This window comes from Myotis lucifugus, unplaced genomic scaffold (genome assembly GCF_000147115.1).
Source record: "Myotis lucifugus unplaced genomic scaffold, Myoluc2.0 scaffold_281, whole genome shotgun sequence".
NCBI classification, from domain to species: Eukaryota; Metazoa; Chordata; class Mammalia; order Chiroptera; family Vespertilionidae; genus Myotis; species Myotis lucifugus.
This window is the reverse complement of record NW_005871329.1, coordinates 1,146,410-1,166,174: the sequence shown is the minus strand read 5'-3', so window position 1 is coordinate 1,166,174 and position 19,765 is coordinate 1,146,410. Positions and strand designations below refer to the sequence as shown.

The 19,765-nt window shown below is 38.4% G+C and overlaps 2 protein-coding genes across 7 annotated transcripts in view; one reads left to right on the top strand and one right to left on the bottom strand.

Annotated features, from left to right (window-relative positions):
- The window catches only part of MUT (methylmalonyl-CoA mutase), a 38,371-nt gene extending 37,681 nt beyond the window's left edge, over nt 1-690 (bottom strand). Inside the window, exon 1 of one of the 2 annotated variants that reach the window (XM_006099715.3) lies at nt 557-690. The gene's annotated coding sequence lies outside the window, so the exon portion shown is untranslated. Of the gene's footprint in view, nt 1-325; nt 410-556 lie in introns of those variants that run through there. The other variant, XM_014465200.2, reaches the window with a different exon arrangement.
- CENPQ (centromere protein Q) lies at nt 182-17,983 on the top strand. Of its 5 annotated transcripts, XM_023763343.1 has the most exons (11): nt 760-880; nt 1,159-1,348; nt 2,905-3,009; nt 4,128-4,270; nt 5,051-5,105; nt 6,123-6,243; nt 6,749-6,817; nt 9,834-9,963; nt 15,310-15,429; nt 15,566-15,643; nt 17,161-17,983. In XM_023763343.1, the coding sequence occupies exons 4-11, from the start codon at nt 4,169-4,171 to the stop codon at nt 17,290-17,292; spliced, it is 807 nt and encodes a 268-aa protein (XP_023619111.1). In that variant the 5' UTR covers nt 760-880; nt 1,159-1,348; nt 2,905-3,009; nt 4,128-4,168; the 3' UTR covers nt 17,293-17,983. The 5 variants fall into 5 exon arrangements, with proteins under 5 accessions (XP_023619112.1, XP_023619111.1, XP_023619113.1 ...); XM_023763345.1 differs by lacking the exon at nt 15,566-15,643; XM_014465201.2 differs by lacking the exon at nt 2,905-3,009 and having other exon boundaries at nt 17,161-17,292.
- The last annotated feature ends 1,782 nt before the right edge of the window (nt 17,984-19,765 follow it).

The window sequence follows — 19,765 nt, the reverse complement described above, 5'->3', positions numbered from 1 at the left end:
CACGTTTTCGACCCTCTGATATAATGCTCTCTTTCTAGATAGAACGGAGAACAAGTTAGTAGTTTACAATTTTACGTCAATTTAGATCTGACTTTCCGTTACCTGCATACCGAAAGTCACTTGGAGTACCGCCACCTCTTACACACACACACACACACACACACACACACACACTCACTCACTCTCACTCACAGGAACATGCGGCGCCAGCGCACCCTTCTGCAACCATACCAGTGACCTCTGCCTAGGAGCCTCGGGGTGCTTGGGTGGCCAGGGAACATGGCGACACGGCCCCGACCCGATAAAAACACCTGCCCCGCAGTACCTCTCAACCCCCAAGGACCTCCCTGAGAGTGAGCGGTCGGCGGCGAACCTAAGCCTCAGGATACGGTAGAGGAGAGCGCGATCCCGTCCGAGCAGGACGTGCAGGAAGAAGTTGGAGGTGGAGAGGTCAGAGGCTCAGAGGACGGGAGTGGGGGGGGCGGAGGGGGAAGGAGCCAGAAGAACGGAGGGACGGTAAAGGCGGACGTGCCCCAAGGTGCACGGTCCTACTCACTGGCCGGTCGGTCCCGGACCTGGGCTCCGCTAGAGCGCGGCGGAAGCGGGGCGCCCCCGACCCCACCAGCCAGAGTTCTACGCAGCGGGGACCCCGCGAGCGAGCCAGTCGGGGGGCGTAGGTCGACAACGCCCTCCTTCCAGCCAATCACCTCGCGCACTTGGGGGGCGCGCTCCGAATGACGTCAGGGCGTGGCTAGCCGCCTACTTGTCGCTAGCGGCGCTTCCGGTCTCTACCAGGCCACTTCCGGGTTTCCCCGGTTTGACGGTTTGGGCGCGAATCTCGGCGAGTCCGGCTCGCTGAATGGTTCGCGGGGAGCGGTCGGTGAGTAGTGAAAGCCTTGCCTGGCCCGTGGGTGCGATGCGAGAGGGAGTTTTGTGACCCACCCGTTCGTGGCAAACTCCGCGGTTTGCATTTGAGAAGCGTGAGGTGATTTTTCCAAAAAGAAGGGGGTGGAGGGGGCGGGAATGAGAGCCGGTCTGCCCTGCCGGGCCACGGGTTGAATTATTTGACTCGCGAGGAGGGAGTGGAGCCACGCTGGTTCGCCCCTCCTTTCCGAGAACCATCCTCTCCCTCGTCCTTCTGCCTTCATCTCCCCGCAGCCCGTCGCGGGACCCGGCGCAGCCTCGGAGCTTAGTGTCTGGCCTTGAGGCTCCTGCGGTCGGCGACCGCCGGCGTCACTGTCCAGAGGTCAGCATTGGGCTTGTGTTTTGCCACTCGCGGTGCTCACGTCTTCTGCCCTCGCCGAGGTCGAGACTGAGAGCCTTGGTTTCCGCGAGTATCAGCAAGCTGGTAAGGGACAGGGCAGCCTCGGTCCTCCCTGTGTCCCACCCCGGAAAGCGTGCGTTCTTCCCGCACCACGAAGTCGGCCCCCGGCCACCGTTCCCGTTATTTCTGTCCAGGCCCCCCCTCCCCCGCCCCGGGCACGTGCAAGGGTCGCCGAACGCACCCGTCTCTTCACGCTGTCCTGCCATCCCGTGTTCGCTCCTTTCTCCCCAAGACGTCATTGTCCTTCTGGCTCAGTATTTCAAAATGTAACGCATTTTGAATTGCGTTTGATAATTGTTTTTATCTGAATACTGCCTATTCTCTCGCACACACCATCTTGAGATAGTCATCCACTCATTTGTCTTATAACACTTGTCACATTGTATATAACTATCAATAATAATTTTGGTTGTTGGTTTTTTTGTATCTGTACCCACTAAGCTGTGGTTTCCTGTGGATCTAAAATTTCTATTCCCCTTTTTTTTTTTTTTTTTAGCTATATCCCAGATATTGTTCCATGCAGTTGATGTATTCTGCACAAAATTTTAGCTTTACACAAGCCTTTGGTGTTGGTACTTTTATTAACCCATTTTACCCCGGGGGGAAGTGAGCAAGTTTCTTTGGCCAGGGCTCTGCAGCTAGTTAAATGGCAGAGCCAGGATGTGGAACCTGGGCAATGTGTTCTCACTCCTGCAGTGGTTCCCAGCCCCGGGCGATTTCACTGCAGGGGCAGTTGATCACGTCTGGAGATCATTCCGGCTGTCACAACTGGGGAAGGTGCTACTTACTCTTGTGGGTGGAAGCCAGGGATGCTGCTAAACATCCTTCGGTGCAGAGGACGCACCCACAACAGAGAATTAGCCCATTCCCACTGTTAGTACAGTGTAGTGCCAAGGTTGATACATTGGCATTGTGGCTTATTGCTTCAAGTAGGTTTCAGTGAAAATGGTGTTTCTCAAACTGTGATTAAAGGACCAATTTTTGTTTTTTAATTTTTAATCAGTCACATCTGACACTTGTAAAATTCTATTAAAAATGAATTGCTAGTCAATCTCAAAGGCTAACACGGGCCAAATAAACAAGGTTGAAGTTTATGTGGGCTGCAAAAAACAAAAGCTTCAATTTTCATAGAAATGTAGGTTTCTTTCGATAGAGACATGCTGAATACAAAGGGCTAAAATAAATGAGTAATCGTTAACATAAAATAATAGAATCTTTTAATAAAAGTTAATATTTCTTCTTGAACATTAATTTACCAGACACTGAATAACTGCACAAATTAATAAGAGTAACGCGCGTAAACCTCTTTTTCTTGTTCTCCGAAAGCAAAGTATTTCCTGTTGCGCACACCAAACAAGTCAGTCCAAGACTAATGACGTGGCAATTGGCTGCTAGAATATTCGCTGCTAGTATTAGTGGAGAGAAATGGTGCACCTGCACGTAAGGCACATAAGGGAAATGAATGCAACATGATTATAGTAATCAGTCATTAGTGAACATTGTAGTTCGTTATTAATAATTATGTATAACGGGATATTGTAAAAATTAAGTTACAAAATGTTTATTAAAATCTTTCTTAGATACCATTATATTGGCTGGGCCGCAAAAAATATTCGTAGTGGGCCACACGCAGGCCGCACGTTTGACATGCTTGCTACAGACTCTGCATGGTGTCATGTATCAATGTAGGTCCATAAATGGTAGCAAATGTACCTCTCTGATGTGGGATGTTGATGGTGGGGAAGGGTAGGGGTGGGAGGAGGTATACGGGTATATTGGAACTCTGTACTTTCTGCTCAATTTTGCTGTAAACCTAAAAATGCTCAAAAACAGTCTATATTTTAGGGGAAAAAATAAATTACTAGAAAAATGAAATCTAAAAAGAAAAAAGCAAAGCCAATTATTTTATGATCAGATTCAATATAGACAAAATTGTCAAATTGTTATAAAAGTTTCTAAATCAATACTCTCAATTTCTATACTTAGAAGCACTATAGGAATTTATGTATGGATGTATATGTGTATTACATATCTCCATGTATATTGTACCTAATTTCTGGCTATCTACTCCTTATAACCTAACGCAAGAATAAATATCCTATTCCTCTGTTCCTTTTAGCAGAAATGAGTTTGGTGATTAAAAATTATTAGATGGAGAAAGGGTAACGGTTATTCTAAATTTTATCATTGATGTTATCACTCTACTCCTGTGCCTGTTTTTTAATTTGTGGGAGGGACAGAGGAATCAGTATACTTCTGTGCTCTTGTTAAAATGCACATAACCCAGACAGTTACATAGCTTAAATCCTTGTGAGTGAATTTACCACATTAGTCTGCACAAGTTAGATTCATGGTATAATTCTAAAAATTACCTTCTTCCATTTTTGGCATAAGTTGAATGATAAATCCATTAAGTTTAAAACAAGAAGACCTGAGTGATACCTGTGAGATAGTAGATATCAAAGTTATTTGTGGCTAGAATAAGACAATTCAGCAGTTTATATTCCCATATTCTTGGATTTAAATATGGAGATAATGTGATTGTATGGAGGGGTATAAAGTTATAGATGCAAAAACATTTTAAAGTGGTTTTTTAAAGCCATACAAATGGAAGAAATTTCTAAGAATGAAATTAAATTGGCTATTCTCACTCTAATAAGAACCAATGTTATTTGTTTTTAAATCTATTTAAATGTTTAAAATATTTAAAAGGCCAAATGGGAATATTTATAGAGACAGGTAGTCTTTTGAACAAAATATTATGCAAGTCTTAGGCATTTTTCTGTCCTTTTCATTTTTACAGATTTTTTGAAGCACTGTTAGAATTGTTCTATTTAGATCAAGATGTCTAGCAAAGCAAATGCTTCCAAGAAGAGGTCTCAACAGTTAAAAAGAAATCCAAAAAGAAAAATTGTTGATAAGGAAGTGGAGTTATCAGAGAAAGAGGTAATGAAAATAACCTAGTTTATCATCCAGAACTCATTAGAAATATCATCTTTTCTCTGTAAAGGAGTATATGAAAACTAAAGGCTACTTTTACTTGAAATTATAGTAATTCATATTTTGTGGGAGCTTTTAAAGCATGATTTGTAAAAGTTCTCAGACAGAAATTGTTTACTTCAATTCTGAAGATATTAATCAGAATTCTTTGGGGAGGAGTGGGTCATAGGGCATTGCTAAAGTATTTAAATGGGAAGACTAGGAATAAAGGATACAAATTCTATGGCATTCATATGTTAAAAGACAAGAGAATATGACAGTTGGTGGAGGAGATTTTTATTAAGATAGAGAAAAATTAGTTCGGTGGGAATTAGCTTTTTCCTACCATGACTTTACCATCTCTTTTAAAAGAATAAATGACTAAATAATCACATTTTTTTCTTCCGTTTTACCATGTATTAGGCAGTGCCACTATTTGTTTTGCAGATTAAGTATGTAACACTATTTCACTGGCAAAGTGAGAAATTATTTCTTTAAAACATTGTTTGAGATCCTAGGACATTCTGTTATACATTATCACCATTGTCCAGGAGTTGCTTTAGTTGTATTTTTTGCCTGAGACAAATACATGCCCTTTTTCTGTAAAAGTGGCAATATACTTTTTTCTACCTAGGCAAAAGTTATATGAATACTCTTCCAAATAAATGACAAATCTATTGCCAAAGCAAAAATGTTTTATCTGATGTTTAATTCTTTCTGTGTATGTGCACATGTTTTCCCCTCTAGGTTAAAAACACAGTGAAAAAAAATAAAAATCATCCAAAGCATCTGTCTTCTAAAGGTATTTCTTTTCTATATCTTGTTGAACTGGCCTTTCTCAAGCTATGTTTATTCATGAAAAAATTATCAGTATCTTGTTTATGAGTTCTGCAAAAGCAAAGGATAGTAACAAACTGCAGCATTCTCATTTTTGCAAGAATAATAGCACTGGTTAGTCAGTTATTTTGGTCAACTGAAATTTTATTTACCATCGCTAGCAAAACACTGTGTAGGGTTATAAAATTGATAGGAACTAGAGAAAAAGTGTCCCACAGTCTGAATTATTACTCATCTGTGATACATAGAAGCACTTAGTGATTTCTCAAGACAAATATGCTTCTGTTCTGCCACCACTGCACAGATTAGTTTGGAACCACTACCTGATTTTATTTGGAGTAAATTAGTTTAATTAAATATCACCTTTTCCTTGAAGAATTGCCTGCCTCTCCTCATCCAAGACCAGGTTATGTCGTCTGTTTTTATACTTCCAGAGCGCACAGTACTTGTGCTTTTATAATGCTTGACGTTCTTATAAATATTTCACTTCTCTTTTCTCCAAAGTAAATCTTCATGTGAGCCAATAGTATATCTCCTTTGTTTATCCCTTCTCAGTAGAACAGTTAACAATCTACTAAATACTGTCTGAGGTTTGGTTAATCTCTTTTGTTCCAGTTGCCATCCAACATTTAGTAGAAAAAGTGCCCAAGTCTTAACGAACTCTTTAATTAAGATCATTTCTGAGAACCATACTTTTATGTTGAATCCTAATAATTATAGCTTGGTTATTCATTTAAAATTGGCTTTGTACCTGCAGTGTCGGCTAATATTATTTTAGTTAACATAACAATAGGTAGCAGGTTCGTATTTAACACCTGGCATGTGAGGGCTGTGCAATAAAGAGGAAATTAAACAGTTTATATAGCTTTATAATATTTGGTTCTCTTGATTCCATTAGCTATTTTAGATAAATTTATACTTTAATCACTTTTTAAGTAAAATCATACAAACTTCTAGACTGACCAGTCTCTTCTTTCACCAGGACAGACAGAGCAAACTAGTCTAAAACAGGTAAAGATAGCATCCAGCAGGAGGAAAACCTGGCAACCTCTTTCGGAGAGCAGCAGAAAGCATTTGCAAACTCTGATGGAAACAGTCATCATGTGAGTATGAAATTTTTTCACTTAACTTTATTTCTACTTACGTTTTCGATAGATAGTATTCTTTTAAATGTTATTTTCTATTTTATGGTGATGGGATGTTTTTCTCTTTCAGAAGGTATTTTTAATAGCATTAGCCTAAGCAGGAAAGTTTTGGTTATTTTCAGAAACTTAGAATTCCATCAGGGAAATAAAAATGAAGTCTATGTGGCCTGATCCGTTCAATGTGGACATTTTAGGAAGAAGTTGAGTTCAAATTGACACTATCTGGAAGTTACCACGCTGGAGGCAATACAAAGAAAATAAGGGTTCTGCTCTCAAGGAGCTGAAATCCATCAGAAGAGTCAGGCATATAAATTAAACACAACACCGTAATGTGATAGAAAGAACTTTGATTATCCCTCCACTTAAAATGTATATAAAAGAAAAAGTGATTGATTCTGCCTGGCTAGGAAAGAGGCAAACTAATATTTACTCAATCCTTTTTCTTTTTCTTTTTCTTTTGTAGAGCAATTTTGAGTAACAAAAGTAGAGAAAATGAACAAATTCAATATCATCTCAACTGCCTGAAGAAAAGGTAATATACTAGTAGTTATGCAATTGGAAACAATTAAAACATATTTAGGAAAAGTTTAATCTGTCTTTGTTGCAGAACAGACATTTGTGGAATAGAAAAGTTTTTCATTTGGGATTTTTGTTGTTGTTTTAAAAAGAAGAACAATTTGGGAACATACATTCCATCCTAAATTGCTGCTATATGCAAGTCTGCATTCTTTAAGAGAATTTTGTCAACTTTAACTCCCTTCAACTGCATTTTGAACAATTTGAAGTTAACAGTTCACCACTCTTATTTATTCTATCACTGTCTTTTCGTGTAATTTTCCAGAATATTACTGCTCTTCCTCTTGTGGCAAGTCACAAATGGAGGTTTCTTTTCATGTGTTCTTAAAAAGTCACACCACTGTGAGTGATTCCTTTTTTTTTAGTATTTGCACAACATTGTCTTTTCATAGGAGAATTTTCTGCATCTTAGTTACTGGTGTACCCAGAAATGTTTGTGACCTAGTACTTTATTCTTCGGAAGACTGAGCACAAATTCTGCTTACTTTAAGTGTAAAGTAGCAGAATAGAAAGGTTGGGATGGGTTAGATGGGGGTGGAGTTGGTGGAGAGAGGTTGAAGAGATTAAAGAAAGACTTCTATAAGCAAGCCTGTAATGGCTTATAGAAGTAACAGCCTAATATTGAAGGAGTGCCCTAAAAAAGTTAGTCAATAAGATAATATATAATAAAGAAGTAGCTTATTCATAGTCTTTTTAATATGGGACAAATAGCCGAACCGGTTTGGCTCAGTGGATAGAGCGTCGGCCTGCGGACTCAAGGGTCCCGGGTTCGATTCCAGTCAAGGGCATGTACCTTGGTTGCTGGCACATCCCCACTGGGGGGCGTGCAGGAGGCAGCTGATCGATGTTTCTCTCTCATCGATGTTTCTAGCTCTCTATCCCTCTCCCTTCCTCTCTGTAAAAAATCAATAAAATATATTTTAAAAAAAAATATATGGGACAAATAACCATGGTTAGTTTACAAATGAGAATATGACAGTACATAATAGCTGTTCTTCACCGTGGTCACACTGGGTAATCAGAAAAGATTATTGTTCAGTATATAGGCTGTCTCTTCATCATGTAGCAGCCATGGAGATGTATATTTTAAAGACTGCCTGTTTTTGTGTTTGCTCTTGCAGCTCACTTTCTTTAATCCCCAAAATAATAATACTCAAGATACTTTCCCTTTTACTAATTTAGCAGTGTTTACAGCCTTAGCAAATTTATTTTAATTGGATCTCTGAATACATTTTCCTATAGCAGCATTTCTCAAAGTATATTTGCAACACTTATTCTTAAAGATACTCTGTGAATAAAAGTGATATATCGTGAATAATGTTTTGGTCCATTAGCATATTAAAAGTCCTGCAGTTAGTAAATGTATTTTATTTTGCTTAACCTAGCATCTCTCAAATTAGTATCTATCACAGGGACTCTTTATTTCATATATTAGTCTCATCTCTGCTCTGTCTGCATTTTGGCTGTATTCTTTTGGACAGATTATCCTTACTAGGTTAGAATTGTAGACATAGACAGCTTCCCTATGTATCTTTTCAGCCTTGTGAAGAAAGAGGAGAAAGAAAACACTTATCCTCTTAGCTCCAGTCACAAAATTCTAGGAGATAGACTGTGATTGGCCCAGCTTCAGTGATACTCCTGTCTTCGGACTGATTTTGTGGCAAGAGTGTTATGATTGATATAGACTGTATCATACACATACCCACATGATCAGACAAACAGGGTTGCTAGTCAGATAAAGTGGTTATACCCTATAGTTTCTAGAGGAACATGCTTTGGGAAAGTTGTCCTAAGGAAACAATGTTGTAAATAGTAAGTATTATTGTTAAGTAGGATGTATTCATGTTACATTTTTAGTTTAATTAGTTTTAAAAGAATTCTGGAAATCTGACCACTATTTAGGACATTGGAATAGTGGATGTCCCTTCCACAGAATTGACTTAATGAACTTTTAGAAGAAACTGATTATAAACAGAAACTTTATTTTAGTTAAGAAGTCAAAGCCTTACCCTCTTGGGAAGATTAGACAGACAAGATTTATGCTTAAACGTGATGCCCTAATGATGGTTTTCTGGAAAACTAAAGTTTATCCTAAAAGTTTGATGAAAATTATGTTTGGTGAGGGTTTTACTGCCTATTTTTTTCTTTACAAAAACTAATATTTTGAATAAGACCCCAGGAAGATAAGTCTTAGGTTCCACTGTTGTTCAGATTAAGTAATAGAACTTTTTAGCACCCCTAAGTGCTCCTATTAGGTAAAAGCAACCAAATTCATATTTTCCTACTATGGAAACAAGAATCAAATATTGGAAAGCTGTATTGCTCTCTGCTAGAAGTCAGGGTAGTAATGTCAGTTTTTATTGGTGCTCTAATCAACCTAGTTTCAAGGAGGACTTTTTAAACTTTAATACTATTCATGTTAATAGTGCTTTAGAACAAAGCATTTTAATCTCAGTGTTTTATTTGTCTTAAAGTCTATGGGACTCAGTTTTCTTTAAAGTCATTTTATTAATCACATTCTCTAAAACAACTGAGATTTAGAATCCAGGCTCATTGTTAAGATTTATAGAGCAGTGCTCCATCTCTTACTCAATAATTCACAATAAATAATACACTTATGTGCTGGAATAGTCTAGAAAACACATTTTAAAAAACACAAGGAAATTTTTATTTTAAAAAGCATATAAGTAATTGTTAAATGTATAAAATAGAAAATTTTCCTTTTATGAAGAAGCTTAAGTGCCCCCCATGCTTTGAAGTAAATCTTAATAAAAGAAAATGTTAAATGATGATTTGTCAGGGCTTTTTTGGGGACACTTACTGCTAAGGTGAGTCACTTTTAATAAAGATGAAGCCCTTGGGAGCAAGATGGCAAATAAAAAAGATAATAACAGTATTTCAAAAAAAACAAAAGTAATATTGATGGTACTCAAAAAATAAACTAATAATTGTGTTTTTATTCTATCCCTAAGATTGCTACAAATGTTTGAAACCCTAAAAGTCCCTCCCCCAAAACTGAAAGATTTAACTAATATGTCAAGTCTACTGAAAATGGAAAGGGCCCGTCACAGAGCCAATGAAGAAGGCCTGGCGTCATTGCAGGTATGGGATTGAACAGGGAGTCCATACCTAGGGGGACGGAGAAGAGACCAAAAGGTTTTTAAAATTATTATGATATTCTCCTGGCAATAAATACTAGATCTTGGACCAGGTTTGTTCATTAATTTTTTTATTTTTTTTTATTTTTACTCTAACCAAAAACTTCACCTAAACTTGGGGCCTCTAAATTTAAGTATTTTTAATATATTAATGATTAAGTAACTGTCTTTTTTTTTGGTTTTTTTACCAGACTTTATAACTGAACTATCTTAGTGATTTTTAAAACTATTTTTATTTATTTCAGAGAGGAAAGGAGAGAGAGACATCAATGATGAGAGAGAATCATTGATCTCTGCCTCCTGCACAACCCTCACTGGGGATCAAGTCCACAACCCGTGTGTGTGCCCTGACCGGGAATCGAACTGTGACCTGGTTCATAGATCGACACTCAACCACTAAGCCACACTGGCTAGGCTATTTTAGTATTTTTTATTATCAAATTATAGGAACTCATCACTAAATGCTGTAGAATTTGAAAACATTAGTTTTTCCATCCTGTACTTCATTGTCAGGAACACAGTCATCATCATCATTGTTATTATAGCTAATATGTAATGAGGGCTTTCTTTGTTCTAGGCACTTTTCTAAGCACTTACAGTTATATCCCTTAGTCCTCACAAGGACTTAGAGAGGTCTATGCTCTATTATCCTCATGCTACAAATGTGAAAAAGACATACTGACATTTCTGGATGAACCTTAGACAAACTGTTTAAAATTGTAGTGCAAACCTAGCCAGTCCAATGTCAGAGCATGATTCTTAATCATTATGCTGTAGAAGCTACTGAGAAATAACATTAGCTGTTATCATTAACTTCAGCCTTGTACTTAGTGGATACTTGAACAATTAAGAAAAGCACCTTATTGGGAGATCACTTCATAAATTATATAACTGTTTAATCACTATGCTGTACACATGAAAGTAATATAAATAATATTGCATGTCAACTCTAATTTAAAAAGTTTTTAAAAAAAAAAAAAAAAGTTTTTATATAGATGTAGATAAAGAAGCAACCTTAAGGGACTTATTGGATAATTCTAAAAAGTAAAGCAGATTGGACTATATATCCCATAGTCATTTTGGTGTTGTTTGTAAATGTGGTGCTTAGGTCTTTGTTAGTAATTCAGTAAGTACAAGGTGGTAGTAGTTTATGTAAGGAACGCCAAGGATTTCTAATATTTCAAAATTCACAAATAATTTATTCTAGTTTATATAATTTAGATAATGTTGGAAGGATTAGTTTCTGAGCAACAAATCTACACATATTGTAGATTAATAGGGTAGTATTTTTTAGTGATTACCTGGCTTTCTCATAGGGTGAGATTACGTTTAATTTCCTCCCAATGTTACTACTTTTCAAGGGTTATTTTCAGTACTGGCACTAGTTCTAACAGTTGGATGACATTATTATGGGTTATTTTTTTTATTTTCAGATTCATTGAGATATAATTGACAAATTCTAAGGTTTAAAGTGTGCATTATGGTGATTTTATATAGGTATGCACTGTGTGTGAAAGGATTCTCATCTAGTTAATTACCACATCCATTTCTCACATATATCCTTTAGAGAGAGGTGTAGATAATATCATTTAAATTCTACTCTTTTAGCAAATTTCAATTATACAATACTAGAGGCCCAGTGCATGAATTAGTACATGGGTGGGGTCCCTTGTCCTGGTCAGGGATCAGGGCCGATCAGGGCCGTCTCGCCCAGTCCTGATCGGGGCCGATGGGGGCTGACCAGTGGGGAGGGAAGGACTGCGGAGGTTGGCTGGCCAACCGGGGAAGGACTGTGGAAGGGCTCCAGGGCATGTCCGGCCCTCTCGCCCAGTCCTGACCGGCCAGACCCCAGCAGCAAGCTAACCTACCCGTTGGAGCATCTGCCCCCTGGTGGTCAGTGCACATCATAGCGACTGGTCGAGCAGTGGACCAAACAGTCGGACACTTAGCACATTACACTTTTATTATATAGGACTATGGGCCCAGTGCACAAATTCGTGCACCTTAAAGGGAACTGTGAGCCGTGATGCTGCAGTGGGCACAAGGGTGGGTCTCGGCCCATCCTCCACGCCCCCACTCAGCCCCTCTTGCTGTGGCCCCTGGTCCCCTGTCTGCTGGCAGCCCCACTCCTACCGCCGCCGCTCCCACACACTGATGGCGCAGAGCGATTGGGGCCGGCAGATGCGAGCAGCAGTTGTTGCACCGATCACCCCTCAGGAGCAGGGGGAGGTGGAGAAGCCCTCAAGGGCAATCGGAGCCGGCAGCAGTGTTTGACTATATTCTGCGCAGTGAGAAAACCTGAAGTCATTTTCAAGGTCCCCCATTTCTTACTTCTTTTCAGTCGGGTCAAGTTTCTAAGCTTTCTAAATCTCCATTTTCTGGCAGTTAAATATTTCATCCTTTGGTCTCCCTGCGTGATCTACAATAATAATCTGTTTCATGTTGATATTTACTGCTGTGTTGCTGACAGTTACCTGAAAGAGAAGTTGGGGTGCTTCACTGGGCTGGAAAAAGTTTAGCTAAATCAGAAAGCAGGTCTAATTAAGCAAGTTTATTCTATAAAAGGCTAAGTTGACTTGCGCATGCACGATACATACAAAGCTCTTGCACCAATCGCACACGTGTGTTTCCATCTGTCATTATCGATTGTGAATTTGGTTAACACTTCTATTGTAGAGAAATTCTAATTAATTTCCTTTCAATGATCACAAATTCGTGCACCAGGCCACTAGTTTATTATAAAGGACTCAACTTAGGAACAGCCAAAAGGAAGAGATGCCTAAGGGCACAGTATATGGGAAGGGATACAGAGTTTCCATGCCTCTTCAGGCACATCATCCTCCCAGTTCCTTCATGTGATAACCAACCTGGATGCTCTCTGAACCCCATTGTTGGGAGTTTTTATAAAAGCTTCATCACATAAGCATATTGATTGTTAATTAAGTCTCCAGCCCAGCTCCCATTCACAGATTTGGGAGTAGGACTGGAAGTTCCAACCATGATCACATGGTTGCTTGTTCTGGCAACCAGCCTTCATGCTCTGTGTGTGCATTATCATAAACTCTGGTAAGGTTGAAAGGACTTAAGAATAACGAAAGACGCTCCTCTCACCCCAATCACTCAGAAAATTACAAAGGTTTTTGGTAGCTGTGCCAGGAACCAAGACAAAAATCAAATATAACTATGCTCTTATCCCATCCTTCCCCACCCCCCATCACTTAGGCGTTACAAAGGTTTTAGAAACTCTGTGCCAGGAACCGAGGACGAAGACTGAATAAATGTATATTTCATGTATCACAGCAGTCTGTGGTTTGCTTGATAAGTCAGTTACTTGATAAGTCACTGTTCACATTTTGGGCATAAGAGTTCTTCATTGGCATAAGAGGGTCTTTGAACTAGGAGTTTGTAGAATTTGTATTCATTCGTTTTCTCTTGTGCATTACTTAGAAAGCTTTCTTACTGCTGGTGGTGACTTTCCAAAACCTGGAAAAAAAACCCACATAAGCATGGGGAGGATGTACAGTCTCCACACAGTGGTGGCCCTAGCAGGGAATTTTTTCTTTCCCCTCGTTATAACAAAATGAGGTTGAACAAAACAACGTTATCAGAGGAACTGCTATACCAAAAAGTGAAGTTACAGAATTCATGAAGGAATTAGAAATAAAATGCTGGAGACTAAGAACAGTAGTTAGCATAATAAATGCGAGAAGTTCGTCAGAAGGCTGATGGACATCTTCAGCAGGGCTGAGCCTGCTGCCAAACAGCTGAGGGCAATTCCCCTAACCTGATAATCCTTTACTGTTTACCAAACTTTACCTTTGATATGTATATCTGCTTTGCTAAAGGGCAAAATGTATTAATAAAAAGCCGTGGGTCCGGAGATTCAGGGAGCTTAGTCACTAGAGCTAAATTTCCACCTGGCTTTCCCCCATGCCTTCCAAATTTATATTTCTTGTGTAGTCTCTATTCATTTATGCACAGCCCTTCTCCAGATTCCTGAACCCTAGCTGTGGAAAGACTGCGACAATAAAAGAAAAAGCCTTTTGGATTTGCCGACTAAGTTAGAGTACTAAAGCAAACAAATACAACTGATAATACTTACAATACATAGAAGGTGAAATAAGGAGAAAATGTTAAGAATCAAAAAGAATGATTATTTTTTAAAGGTATCGGGAAAAAAATGGAAAATACAAAAGCTGCAAAATGGGTATGGTAGGAATACCCAAAGAAAATAACCAAAGCAATGGAACAAAATTAATTGTAAAAAATTTATAATGAAAAAATTTAGTCATTAACTCTTCCATCAGTGCTGTTATTCATTTCCTTCTATATGAGTTGAATGGTGGGCCCCGAAAAGTACGTTTAAATCTTAACTCCTGGAATATGACCTTATTTAGAAAGCGAATCTTCCCAGGTATAATTAAGTTAGGATCTCAAGGTGAAATCATCCTGGATTATCTTGGGTGGGCCCTAGATCCAGTGACAAGTATCCTTCAACTGATGGAAATGTCCTTATAAGGGATAGACATAAAGGAAAGAGCCTTGTACAAACATGTAGAAATTGGAGTGATGCAGCTACAAGGAATGCTGGCAGCCTCAGAAGCTGGAAGAGGCAAGAAAGGAATCTTCCCTAGAGCCTTCAGAGGGAGCCAGCCCACGGATCTTTGTATTGCCATTCATGGTTCCCAAAACTTGGAAAAAAAACAAGATGTCCTTCAGTAGGTGAATGGATAAATAAATGGTGGCACATGTAGACAATGGGATATTAAAATCAGCATTAAAAAGAAAGTAGCTATCAAGCCCAAAAAGGGAAGGAGGAAACTTAAATGTATATTATTAAGTGAAATAAGCCAATCTAAGAAGGCTGTGTACTATATCATTGCAACTATATGACATCTGGACAAAAAACTGTGGGGACAATAAAAGGGTCAGTGATTGCCAGGGTGTGTGGTGGGGGTATAGATGAACAGGCCATCAGCCCTTGGGCTCTGCTGGATTTACACAGGGCTTCCAGAATCCGATGCTAGCAGCTTCGGTAAGTTTTTGAGGAAATATTCTTGTACGTGAGGTATATCTTTTTGTTTCAGGAAATTAACTTCTTTATAATGCAGTATTACAGTGGGCAATTAGTTCCTAGCAAGTCTGGTTTTTGAAAGAAAAACAAATATATTTCCAGTTTCTTTTAGCAGTGTTGCAATATATAAGGTTTTTAAAAGATATGTATATATCTTTGGGGGGTTATTTAATAAAATATTTAATTTGAAACATTAACTTTCTCTTTCTGACTCAGGAAGAAATAGATAAAATAGTAGAGACCACAGAGGCAGTGACTGGGGATATCCAGAGCCTAAAGAACAAAATTCAAATTCTGACAAGTGAGGTGGAAGAAGAAGAGGAGAAATTTAAACAGGTAATTGTTTAATAATATATTGCTAGACTTGGTGTAATTTTTAATGCTTACATTTTACCAAGACAACTTTTCTGTGTAACAAGTTCAGAGATATTAGTCTTTTTAAAGAACCTATAGCTTTCTTTTTCTCCTTTAGATGTTTCAAATAGATAGCAGTGATGTACTCTCCCTTCCAGAACTTTCTCAGAAGAGTCTCAAAGCACCCACACTTCAGGTAACAATTTACTATATTAACTGTATTAATTTAATATTTAAAAGCATTATGTATCCTGTTTCTTTAAAAAACAACAACAAATGGAATTCATGGTATACATATACACACAATTATTTATTTGACACTATAGTTTGAACATCTTTCTTTGTCAGTCTATGTAGATGTCTCTCGGCCTTTTTAATAACTGTATAATATTCCATTGTGTGGATGTACCATAATATAAGTTGTGAGTTACTGATGAAAATAAGTAAGCTTTATCTGCCAGGGTATTATCTAACTAATGTAATAATCTGAACAATAAAGATTTAATTTAAAAAAAAAAAAAAAAGAGACTAGAAATATAAATTTGGAAGGCATTTTGGGAAGCCAGAGGAGACCTAGCTTCAGTAACCAGCTCTGCATCTCTGGACCCCTCGCTCTTTATTATCACAAATTGCCCTAAAGCAAAGCAGCTATACATATCAAAAGGTAAGGTTTGTTATATAGTTGCCATTGTCAGGTTGGGGGGAACTGCCCTCGACTGTCCCAGTAGCAGGCAATAACATGTAGATTTTCAGGTTTGGGGAACTGCCCTCCCTCAGCTGTCTGGCAGCAGGCAGACTTTTCAGGTTTGAGGAAATGCTTTTAGCTATTCCAGCAGTAGGTAATATGTAGATATTCAGCCCTGCTGAATAAGCCCCAAGTTCCATCAATCTTTTGATGAACTTTTTGCATTTATGACCTCCTGGAATTAGCTTCCAGCATTTATCATTACAGATAATGCTGAGTATACCCTTGTACATATATTTTTACGCATCTGTGTGGTCATATAACTGTAGAATAGATTTAGGGAAGTAAATTGCGTTTGCTTATGTTTCTAACAATGACCTATAACTCTTCATAAATCATATTATGTCTTATGTGTAGTAGGCTATACACTGCTAACTTGTCTTTCTTCAAAGGACCCTAGTAGATATTATAGTGTAAATGTTTATAGTGGTAGAGAGTCTTTATATTTTCTCAAAAAGTATTTTGAACTTTTCCTATTTACAATTCACTTAGGTGTAAGGAGCAAAATGGGCAGAGGAAAAACAGAATAATATAGATTTGAGAGAAGAACAGAATGAGTTGATGGTTTTTGAAGTTGAGTGATGGGAACATGAGATTTATTATACCATTTTCTAAATGATGTACATTTATATTTTTCATAATAAGATTAAAAAACAATTATATGCGTGAAGATGGTCAAAAGGTACAAATTTCCAGTTGTAAAATAAATAAGTCACGAGGATGTAATATACAGTATAGTAATTAGTCAATAATACTGTATTGTGTTTTTGAAAGTTGCTAAGAGTAAATCTTAGAAGTTCTCATCACACAAAAAATTGTAACTGTGTGGTGATGGATGTTAACTAGATTCATTGCACAATATATACAAATATTGAAACATTATGTTATACGCCTAAAACTAATATAATGTTATTTGTCAATTATATTTCAATAAACATTTTTACACTAATTACACATTGTACCCACAGGAAGAAATTCTGGCACAAATTCCAAACCAGAATGCTCTTCTGAAGGACTTTGATGTTCTCCATAATTCGTCTCAGACAAAGAACATGCTAACTTTCATCGAAGAAGCCTATAAGAGACTGGATGCCTCTTAAAGAATGTTTTTAAGTTATTCCACATTAATTTATAATGTTTATAAGTTTTAAAACTGTTAACCTGATATTTCAGAGGCTAAGGCTTCTTTAAGGTTTATTGTTTCCTAATATGGAGCTTAAAATGAGCCTCTGTAGATCTACCATTAGCATCTAGTGTAGTCCTGAAAACTGGTTTTAGCAGTTGCCACGTCCAGGAGCTCACATTTTTGTTCCAGTTATTTACCTGACACTGTAAAATAAGAACAGTCATAGTCCACTGATTTATAGGCTAGATAAAGCTCATTTATTGATTAGTGCAGAGGAAATTTGATACTGTGACTTAATATATGTAAAGTGTTTAAAGTACCTAGTTCATAAAAACGTTTGCTCTCATTATTATTCTTTAGCTGATGACTTACATTTTCTGCCTGGTCATCTGGAACTTGAGAAATCTCCAAATGCCTTTACTTTTTTACATAACTCTCTAGACTTTGCGGTATAATTAAGATTCTCCATGTGTCTTTAACTTTGGAGGTAGCACGAACATTTCTTTGGTTGGTTTAGTGTATAGATGTTGCATACTTATTTTCCCTTACCATCAAATCATACTTTCATTTCATAAAATTATTAAAGTGGAACATAAACAGATTTACTCCCTTAAAAACCAAACAAAAGTGAATGTTCTTTCCTCATTGTGATTATAATATGTATATACATGTAAATAAATGATCAGTAAAACATTAAAATTTATTTTTATTGTCTGGGTTGCTTTAATCTATTTGTAAGTAAAATAACTGAAATTTAAATTATTTTTCTGTCTCACCTAGAATACTTTGCCAGTTAATGTAGAAGGTGCCACAATTCTGTTAATATCCTCCATGCAGAGACCACCAGGGAACAAACTCGGTGTAATGCTCACTGCCGTGAGGGAGGCCACATGCCACAGGAAACCTTGGGCAGCTCAGTAAAAGGGTCAAAAGCAATATCCTCTTAGGAAGCAATGGTCCAAAAGGCCATTAATGGACTTCAGAGGGAAAGAAAGTCTTCAATAACAGAAACCTGTACTGCAGCATTTAAAGAAAGTGTTTTTGTGTATTTTGGACTGTCTGCTACATCAGGCAAAGCAACTAAAAGATTTTGCAAAATATCTTAAAAATTTCACTTGGAGACTTACAGCTTCAGAGTTTTAGAGTGACTAATAGAGCCCCAACTCACTGGTTTTTATCATTAATTACGATGTTTATAATAGCTTTTGGGAAAGGAGGTACATTAAAAGTCTTGTTTCTCGCCCAGCTGGTGTTCAATGATTGAGCATCGACCTATGAACCAGGAGGTCACAGTTCGATTCCCAGTCAGGGCACATGCCCAGGTTGCGGGCTTGATCCCCAGTGTAGGATGTACAGAAGGCAGCTGATGAATGATTCTCTCTCATCATTAATGTTTCTCTCCCTCTCCCTTCCCCTCTCTGAAATCAATAAATACATATTTTCTTAAAAAGTCTTGTTTCTCTCAGAACATCTGTTTAACAGATTATTGAACATCAACTGGAGCTTGTACTTACTGAGTGATAGTTCTTCATGCATAAACTGGTCATACTACACTCTTGGAGCTTTGAAAAGTATGTGACCTAATTTTAAGAGATCTACAGTTCTGGCAGGTATCAAGCAATTCAAAACATACACAATATTTTCTTTAAGGATGCATGTTAGTGTACTCTTTATGAATAATTTAAGTTAATTGCAAACCCAAATAAAATTCAACTGTACTTGGTACCAATATTTCAAATGGCTGTAGTTCCTATGTAATTTCCACACCCACCTGAGTTCTCAAACGCATAGTCCATGCCAACTATGACCCAGCTATCTAGCAAGGAGATGGTAAGTGCCAATGCCAGATACTTTAAATTCTAAAACATAAGTGGGGGATTTATAGTGTAAAGACATAACATATGATAAAGATAGCATTTCAAGTAAAATGCAGAAAGATATTCAATAAATAGTCTTGAGAAAACCACTAACCACACCAGAGATGGGGATGGAGAAATAGTGGTTAAAATTTCTACTTTATGCCAAAACTAGAGGCCTGGTGCACAAATTTGTGCACGGTGGGGTCTCAGCCTGGCCAGTGATCGGGGCTGGCCAGCCGGGGGGAGGGGGAGGAACCATAGGAGGTTGGCTGTGGGAGAGCACTGACCACCAGGGGGCAACTCCTGCGTTGAGCGTCTGCTCCCTGGTGGTCAGTGCACGTCATAGTTACCGGCTGGTTGTCCAGTCATAACTGCCGCTTAGGCTTTTATATATATACTAGAGGCCCGGTGCACAAAAATTTGTGCACTTGGGGGGAGAGGGTCCCTCAGCCCAGCCTGTGCCCTCTCGCAGTCTGGGACCCCTCAGGGGATGACCACCTGCTGGCTTAGGCCCGCTCTCTGGGGGATTGGGCCTAAGATGGCAATCAGACATCCCTCTCGCAGCCCGGCAGCCCTCGGGGGATGTCC